Genomic DNA, 10,213 nt, shown 5'->3' on the forward strand with positions numbered 1-10,213 from the left:
GAGTGAACAAAATTTTGCAATGTATTTTTGGACCACCCTAATATGTTGAATATAACATATATATTAATATATAATATGTTAAATAACCACCGCATGGTCCTACTGGGAGCAACTGTCATCTAAAAATGGCACTGGCTCCCAGTAGAACCGCGGTAAATCACACTTATGACCACGTCTCACGAGGTTGGGATGGGTGGTTTGTGTGTGTGTGTATATAAAAATAGCAGACGAATTTCGGCGATAAATCTAAAGCATATTTATTTTTATACTTTCTAACACTTGATTTCCTATATTCGAAGTAAGAGTGCATTTATTTTATTTCGTAGTGCAGAATAAAACAGTAAAATTTAGCTGTATTAATCCTGAAATTTAACATTTTGATTTTACTAAAATTTTTCTTTCCCAACAGTCGATCAGCTGTAGTACGTGGTCGAGTAGTCACATCCTTGGGTACAGGATTGATGGGAGTTAGGGTCAGCACTACCACCGCTCTGGAAGGATTTACTCTAACAAGGGACGACGGATGGTTCGATCTTCTAGTCAACGGAGGAGGTGCTATAACGTTACAGTTTGGTAGATCGCCCTTTAAACCTCAGAGCCATATTATCTACGTACCCTGGAATGAGGTATTAGTCGGGATCTATCAGAAACCATTTTTAATCAAGGTTAAATCTGCAATAGCTAATTCATAGAAATCTTGAAATATTTATTTCGTCACTTTTTAGGTCGTTATTGTGGACAAAATCGTCATGAGTACAGTTGATGAGAAGACATCCGTACACGTTACTCATGCCTGTGCAGCGCATGACTATGATTTGATGAAACCGGTCATTCTAGCAACCTGGAAGCATGGGTTCCAGGGCGCCTGTCCGAACAAGAGTGCAATACTTGCCGAGTCTCAAGTTGTACAAGAAAGTCTTCAAATCCCTGGAACCGGTTTGAATCTTGTGTACCATAGCTCTAGAGCAGCTGGTTACCTTTCCACCATTCAGCTCCAATTGACACCAGAAATCATAGCTCCAACTTTAAAACTAATTCACTTAAGAATCACCATCGAGGGGATTCTCTTCGAGAAAACCTTTGAGGCAGATCCAGTTATCAAATTTACTTACGCTTGGAATCGACTAAATATCTATCGGCAACGTGTTTATGGGGTAACAACTGCAGTAGTGAAGGTCGGATATAAGTACAGCGATTGTAAAGATATAATATGGGACGTTCAAACCACCAAATTAAGCGGCCACGATATGTCCATTTCGGAAGTAGGAGGTTGGAATCTTGATATTCATCACAGGTATAACTTCCACGAAGGTATTCTACAAAAGGGAGATGGTTCTAACATTTACTTGAAACATAAGCCTCGAGTTATTCTGACAACAATGGGTGATGGACATCAGCGACCCCTCGATTGTTCTGACTGTGATGGTCAGGCTTCAAAGCAGAGACTCCTTGCCCCAGTTGCTCTTGCTACTGCTGCCGATGGTTCCATTTATGTTGGAGACTTCAATCTGGTCCGAAAAATCCATGTCGATGGCTCCGTCAAAACTGTTATAAGATTAAAGTAAGAAATTTGTTTAAAGAATAAATCATTGACTGTCATTATATGAACTATTAGTGTACTGACCATAATCTTATTCTTTTGCAGCGCGACGAGAGTCTCATATCGTTATCACATCGCATTGAGTCCTCTTGATGGATTCATCTACATTTCTGATCCGGAATCACATCAGATTATCCGTGTGCGTGAAACTAGTGGCGACTTTGACCCAGATCACAACTGGGAAACGGTTGTCGGTTCGGGCGAGCGTTGCCTCCCTGGAGATGAAGCTCATTGCGGCGATGGAGCTCTTGCTCGAGACGCAAAACTGGCTTATCCGAAAGGAGTTGCTGTTTCAGCGGACAACGTTTTGTATTTTGCTGATGGAACGAATATCAGAATGGTCGACAGAGATGGAATTATAACCACGGTAATCGGTAACCACATGCACAAGTCTCACTGGAAGCCAATCCCTTGCGAAGGTACGCTCAATGTTGAGGAAGTCCACCTCCGTTGGCCGACTGAATTGACAATTAATCCCCTCGACAACTCTCTTCACATGATTGATGATCACATGATTCTACAGCTTGCCCCCGACGGTCGTGTAAAGGTCATAGCAGGTAGACCATTGCACTGTGCTTCACCATTGTCGACTTTCGACACAGAACTAGCAACTCATGCCACCCTCGTCATGCCACAAAGCATTGCCTTCGGTCCATCAGGTAATTTGTATATTGCCGAGAGTGACTCTCAAAGGATTAACAGAATAAGGGTGATCGGAACCGATGGAAAGATTTCGCTTTACGCTGGAGCGGAATCCAAATGTAACTGCCTCGAACGTGGATGCGACTGTTTCGAAGCTGACCACTATTTAGCTTCCACTTCTAAGTTCAACACCATCTCTGCTGTTGCTGTGTCTCCTGATGGCATTATACACATCGGTGATCAGGCGAATTACAGAATCCGGTCCGTTATGGCCAGTATACCAGACGCGAGCATGGTCAGCAATGCAAGGGAATACGAGATTTACTCTCCAGACACACAAGAAATTTATATATTCAATCGCTTTGGTCAACACGTTGCCACGAAAAACATTCTCACTGGTGAGACGATCTACCTTTTTGCATACAACGTCAACACAAGCAATGGAAAACTAAACACAGTCACGGATGCAGCAGGGAATAAGGTATTTCTCCTAAGAGACAATAGAGGACAAGTAAATTCCATTGAAAATACCAAGGGCCAGAAGTGCAGACTGCGAATGTCTAAAATGAAGATGCTTCATGAGCTCAGTACTCCCGACAACTACAACGTAACTTTTGATTATCATGAACCCACTGGTTTACTAAAGACGAAACTAGACAGCACCGGTAGAAGCTACGTGTACAATTACGACGAATTCGGAAGACTCATACGTGCTGTGACCCCAACTGGCAAAGTAATCGACTTAGCATTCGACCTTAGCTTGAAAGGAGCAACAATAAAACTCGGACAAAATAACCGAAAGTCGGTGTCAATGTTAATCAAGGCTTCTTCAGTTATCACGAAAGTTGGTGAGGCCGAACAACGAATAATGGTTCTCGCAGATGGAAGCGTTGGAAGAATTACTTCCTGGGCGCACACTATTAGCACTGACACTGTGCCTTACTCTATAATGGCGGAGATCGAACCTCTCCTGGGTCAGAGCTACCCAGTTCCTGCCAAACAGAGAACCGAAATTGCTGGTGATTTGGCTAATCGCTTCGAATGGAGATATTACTTAAGAAAAGTTCAGGGTAACAAGAACCGTGGAAACGCGAAAATAGTCGCTCAAGTTGGAAGAAAGCTTCGAGTAAATGGAGAAGTACTACTTTCATTGGAGTATGATAGAGGCACAAACACAGTTGCGGTTTTTAAGGACGACCGGGTTGAACTACTGAATGTAACTTACGACAGCACGTCCAGGCCAGTAAAGTGGAGCCCAAGAGATGGTATTTTTGCTGGAGTTGACTTAGAATATGATAGAAACAGCAGATTGATTAGTTGGACTTGGGGCGATCTCACTGAAACTTATGGATTTGACAGAGATGGCAGGTTATATGAAATTAAGTACAGCGATGGAACCTCGATGGTCTACGCATTCAAAGACAGGTTTAGTAGTCTTCCATTAAAAGTGACCACGCCTCGAGGAAGTGACTATCTTCTACAATATGATGAAGCTGGGGCCCTTCAATCACTTACGACACCGAGAGGACACATCCACGCTTTCTCTTTGCAGACTTCACTTGGATTTTACAAATATCAATACTACTCGCCGATGAACAGACATCCCTATGAGATTTTATACAACGATGATGGGCAGATTCTTTCCAAGGTTTATCCACATCAGAGCGGTAAAGTCGCTTTTGTATATGACCAGAATGGAAAACTGGAAACTGCTCTTGCTGGTATGTAAACACTAATTTTTCAACACCCGTGTCTAAATTGCACTTTATGTTCCTCAAAATAATGTATAAAGTGGCTCTTTTCAACACTGAAGTCACAGTGTGTGAAGTGGCTGCATTCAACACAGTAGAGTCACAGTGTACCATTTAATTTTTATTTATTCAAGCCAGATTCAGAATGTCTTTCAGGGCATTGGTAACTAAAAAAGAGAGAGGAGAAAAGTGAGTAAAAAGGAGACGAAGCTAATCGAAAAATTGGGCTAGAATAGTTCTAAACTATATTTGGTATCTAGTAAAAATTTTGAATGATATTTTTGGATCTATGAAAAAAATAATTTTTTCTATTTTTTGAAAATTTTCAAATTTTTGAAAAGTATATAACTTTTCTAATTTTCATCAAAATAAACAATTGTTTTTGGATAATTGGCAAGCCTTTTACCCATCTATAAGAAACTTTGACAAAAAATTTATAAAATTAGAAGAAAAAAAATTTTGAAATTTTGAAAATGCTCTCAATTTTTTAATTTTTCTTGCAAATGTCTGAATAACGAAGTTAGTCTTCATTTTTGGGACCTTCAGAATTGTATAATGTGCGGACTCGATTGGAAAAATCCTTGAAAAGTTAGCGTGGCTACAACATTCAGGTAACCATACATACAGACATACAGACAGACACTGACAAAATTTTATGAATTCGGACTCTGTGTGTACCGAAACGTAAAGATCCGTTAAAAACCAGGGATCGAAAATTTGGACGATTACATTACATTTTCATGAATTAGAATGTAAAAATTGGAATATACAGGTCCGGCACAATTTTTGTTTTTTTGTTTTGCTTGAGATGTATTATATTGGTAGGATCCTAAACAAATTCTAGCGTCAATATTCATATCATTACTCTCAAATTTGACTCAAATCACTATTTTTGTGACTGCAGCATTTGTCTGCCACGCAAAGTCTGCGCTTTTGCACTCACTTCGCTCATGCACAAGCCTCCCACTGACCCTGCAAGCTTAACACTCATTGAAATAACCTGGTTTGCGCACTTTTATCTGAAATAGTATTTTTGGGGATAAATGTGACGCAATTACATTGTTATACTTTGATTAGCGATATTTCAAATATTTGATAAGATTCTACTATAAGATTTTCTACTAATAATAGTCCCTTTTATAATGGAAAAAAACTTGCGTGAAGATATATATTTAATTCCCTTTGGTAGTGTGTCAACGATTTTAGATTCTCCGGAATTACGGGTGAGTGTGATACATGTAAAAAAAAACAATAAAATCTAAGAGACCCTGTAATAAATACATTGAAAATGGCTCTCCTTGAAATTGGCTCAAACTTTTCCGTTTGGCACATTTTCATCCTGAACATAATATATTATGGCTTAAACTTAATCCTATGCGCCTTTTTTCGCTACAGTCAATGATTAATTGTAGGAGCAATTGAGTGTGTGATTGAGTGATTAATTCGTACAGTGGGTGAGTGAATGATTGGGTGAGGGAGCGAGTGAGTGAAAAAGCGATTTTATGTTTACGTCTTTATGGAAAGAGACGCAAAGACTGCAACTTCTACGGGCGCTTGCAATGCGTTTAACGTTTAGCTTTTCCGAATATTTTCTCTTGCATGTTCAACTGTTGCGCCTTCCATAAATATTGGTGGGTGGAATCTATTAATGATAGCGGCATATAATGATTTATATGAGGCACAATAATGGTTAGTTTGAAGAATTGATATGTAGTGCGAAAATGTCCATTCCTACCCTCAATGATCCATCGATTCTTGACGACCATCCGAGACATGTTCGCTTCTTCAGTTGATAATTACTGTTGTCCATCCTGAATCCATTCCAGCATTCCAACGCGTGCTAGTCTTGGCACAGCATCCCTCTGTCCATATACAGACAATATAAATATGCTGAGAGAACGACTTTCTTAGAATACAAAAATTACTACTTTTATTCGTATGGATAGGTACAATCCACGACAGCCGTGGCTTTTGGATTTTGCGGTTTTGGATAAGGAGTAAATTTGGATATTCCGTAACGTGTCTTTCGATGTATACTTGCCTTGGTATTGCTTGGAATCCGACATTCTCAGGAACGAACCAAAGGTGTAAAGATTATCTCACTTTTGCTATAACCAAGTTGACGGCGGCTCTACTTGCGTACTCAAATATGATTTAAAAAGTCATCCGATAAACCTTACCTTAGCTTACATAAAAAAGTCCATAAGTCTTTTCTATATCTGCATCTGTGGCATCCCCTTGAGGTGCGTGGTCACAGTGCGTAAACAGAAGTGAGAATTTTTCTTTACTAATTGACTAAATATATGTGAACTCGTCGTCGATGATAGAACTCTTATCTTCAAACTGATTTTGATTATTGGGCACATGCCTTTGTTATTTCAAAAACATTTGTCACTCTTGTCCTTTTATTTAATATGGTCGATTAGCTGATCTGAGAGTTTTCGGGATTAATCTTGGGGAGCATCCTTTTTCGTCCAAGTGATGTGCACAACTTCTCACAGTATCCGGAACATATATGTTACGAAAAAAAAGTTCACTCTACCAACTATAGACAACTTTTCTAAATTTTGTCTAGCATTGCTCTAGCATTGCTAGTAGTAGCATTCAAAACGCTGCTGCCACCTTAAAAACTTTTTTGGGGCGCCAACGTTTTATGACTTTTCCGATGATTAAATACTTAATATCTATGCTAAATTGCTTAAAACTGTGACCGAGGCTAGGGCCCAATTTGGACCCTCCGGCCTTCTATGTTTGCAATTTTTCCAGTCCGTCTAGTATTAATCAATAGTCTTCCAACCTATTGTTTTCTTGATGGATTTGATTCCTAGGCATCCCAGGAGTATTTTAAGCTCAAAACCAAAATTAGCGACCGTGGGCTTTTTGAAAAAAAAAAATCGATTTTAGTATTTAAATTTCCAAAACGGGCGGGGGGGGGGGGGGGGGGGGGGGGGGTGCGTTTTAAACTTTTAATTTAGCATCTTTCTAGTAGTTAAAGTTCTATGATAGTAGTTGTATATAGGAGTTTTGTGATCGCTGGTTACGAATACCTTGTTAGATTTTCAAAATTCAAGAGGCTGATCGAATATGGCGTTCTATAAAATATACAAACTATAGATGAAAATTTTTACACGAACGTTTTTTACTTATCTTAGTTTTCTCTTGTACCATGAAATGCATACAAATATCGATTGAGTCATTGAACTAGTTTTGAGATAGTTGTTATATTTGTAACTAATTATAGTTATATAACCTATAATTTATTAATTAAGCAGCGTTGCATTGGGTGAAATTGTGTAACGTGCATGGCGATGTGACGCACGGAAGATCGAATTTTAACCGTCATTCATGCAAAAAAATGTTGAAGAAACTAGATTATAAACGCGCACAATGTCCAATTGCATCCTTGAGATATGTTACAGCTTTGAGTAATTTTAGTAATGTTTTACATGCATGTTTTAGTTTAGATTTAAAACCGGACCATGAAAAATGTATTGATAAATTCAAAGTTAGCTACATGAATTTAGAGTGAAAAGGTATGAAGTGCGTGTCAATCATTCAAAATATGACAAACACCTGTTATGAGCTGTCTGCGAATGTAACAAACATATATCGACACAGGATATGACATTTTATTTGACAGAACAACAGTCATTGCAAAAACACACGACACTTTTCCAGAAAACATAGAGAAGCACTCGAAATCTTAAAACATCCTAATAACATCAATAGGGACAATGGATATAATACCAATCCGACTTGGCTTTCCGTCCTCCCGGTTTTCTGAAATAAAAAGACTTGATTGGCCAATCAGATTCGACCAGTCCCCACGATGGGGCGCTCTGGCCAATCACAAGCATCGTAGAGAGTATATATAAGAACAACATAGCTTGATACTTTAGTTTCAGGTCAGCCCTGAAGAAGTGAACTATCGTGAAAGCATTATATCTATTATTAAATGTTTTTAAATAATTATTTCGCTGTTTAATGTATCTGTTACTGTATAAAAACTTTACTTTACAAGTGTAATACTAATGAATTGAATGTTACATTGTACACGGATTTACGTATGATAAATGTTGTGGTAAACGTTACTAAAATTTTTTCTACTATAATAACTAAAACTGTAATAGAAGTGGGACGATGGTCTTGGGGGCTAAAGCGTAGGCTTTGGACGCACTCCGTCGGATTGCGATTTCGATTCCCGCCTTGCACTCTGGATGAGCCTCGGTGGCTCATGCAATCAACACTAGCCTAGCAAGGGAGTTGTTCATCTCCGGAGAGTCGTGGGACCGGTACCTATAGAGAAAAGTGTTTTCTCTAAGTACTTACAGCTGTTGGTCTTGGTGATTCGGAACCCACCTTCAACTGTGGTTCCCCCTCCCATCACCAAGTAAGTGTGTGGGGGTGTGTAAAGGAATAGGGAGGAAGTTACAAGTAAAATCTAAACCCTTAGGGGACACATTAGAAGCTTCCATTCCAGAACTACATGTGTTGGATGACGTCAGTATCTGCGTTTTCCAGACATGCCGAAAAATCAAACTCTTCATGAAAATTCCAGACTCGCAAGTTATTTATATAGAAGACTGACCACATATTCATAATCAGCGGTCCTCAGCACCACAGAATACAAATATTTACAGGGACTAGCATTTGATTATTTCATTTAGGCCACTATTGTGGATCCGCCAAATTGAATTTTGAAAATCTGATGACGGGTATGTAATCAGCGACCCCAAAAACCTGCATATACTAATTTTTACCACAATCAGCACAATCGAGTTTTTTCAAAAAAAAAAAAAAAACCCAGTCATCGATTTTGTTTTTGAGTTTAAAATACTCCTGAGATGCCTGGGAATCAAATCCATCAAGAAAAGCCCAGGTTGGCAGATTTTTGTTTAAGACCCCTTTCAAGTACACCGTGACCAGTCACTGTTCAAAGAACGCAATGGCGTATTCATGCATCCTACATTAGCGATCGTGTATGCCGTATTTCACAAAGTAGGCGGTGTGTTTAATTTTGAATTTAAAAATATACAAATAGCTAACTTAATAGGCAAGGCATACATGATCACTACAATTCTGTCTATTATACATTGAATAAGTAATAAACGATGGCCAGCCGAAGACAGATAATGTCACAATGTGTCATTCAGTGATCTGCTGAATTGAACAATAAATGCAGATTATGTACGAATAAATAATTCCACATTACATAATGCTCTGTCTACCTCTTTCAATCACTCACTCACACGCAGACTTCAAACACTCACTAACAATCACTCACCCCCTAAGTTCATTATTTTGAATTTTTACATGATTTACTTATTCGTTCGTTTCTCTTCATCTCTGTTACTCAGTCACTCATATATTTTGTTAAGTATAAAATAATGTGCTAAATGGCAAAATTTCAGCCAATTGCACGTAGTTCCATTTTCAATGTATTTAATACGGGGCTCTTTTACAAAATTGTACTTTCATAGGTATAAATTAAAAAGTCAATTATTCTTATCATGTATTTTTGCTTTAAATTCGTTATCATTTATAAGAATATTTTTTGAAAAAAGGTTAAAATAGTTGAATTTGGAATGAAAGCTTAGTGATATTGAAAAACTAACCTATTTGAAAGTGTATGATATATATATATATATTTATTTATTTATTTATTTATTTATTTATATATATATATATATTTCGCCGGGAGCAGGTGCTAATCTGGAAAATTGCACGCGCTTCCAGCGAAATCGCTGTAAAATTTCAGCCACAACCACGTCTCACGACCGTGAGATAGGTGGTTACAGTCTGTAAAGGAATCAATATGATGACCTAGCAAAAGCCTCGTGCACCCTAAGAACACGGAGCGACCCAAGGACAACCGCCTTCTGCATTTTTCCCGCAAGTGTTCTAGCATATTGTTGACACGCAGGGACGCTTTTTAGGCCATTAGCAAGTGAAAGCTTGGCACCTCCAAGAGCGCCGATGATAAGGACGATCAATTTAACAGAATATTCCGGGTACAATCGTTGCAACTCCCTTATAAGAACTCGATACCTCTCTTTCTTTTCATTCTCCTTGATTATGATGTTTTTGTCAGCTGGTGCCGTAAATTCGATAACGAACGTGGTTCGTTTCTCGAAGTCAAGAAGAACCATGTCAGGCCTCGAGTGAGCAACAGAAACAATTGTCGAGAATATAAAGTTCCAGTATATGCGGCACTTCCCAT

General features: G+C 38.6%; 1 protein-coding gene across 1 annotated transcript in view; it reads left to right on the top strand.

Moving 5' to 3' along the window:
• The window catches only part of LOC117173162 (teneurin-m), a 40,447-nt gene that overhangs the window by 23,797 nt on the left and 6,437 nt on the right, over nucleotides 1-10,213 (top strand). The window contains exons 7-9 of the mRNA XM_033361574.1: nucleotides 410-626; nucleotides 726-1,561; nucleotides 1,646-3,963. Coding sequence (XP_033217465.1) covers nucleotides 410-626; nucleotides 726-1,561; nucleotides 1,646-3,963 — 3,371 coding nt within the window. The remainder of the gene's footprint in view (nucleotides 1-409; nucleotides 627-725; nucleotides 1,562-1,645; nucleotides 3,964-10,213) is intronic.

Source organism: Belonocnema kinseyi, chromosome 5, assembly GCF_010883055.1.
Source record: "Belonocnema kinseyi isolate 2016_QV_RU_SX_M_011 chromosome 5, B_treatae_v1, whole genome shotgun sequence".
Taxonomy (NCBI): Eukaryota; Metazoa; Arthropoda; class Insecta; order Hymenoptera; family Cynipidae; genus Belonocnema; species Belonocnema kinseyi.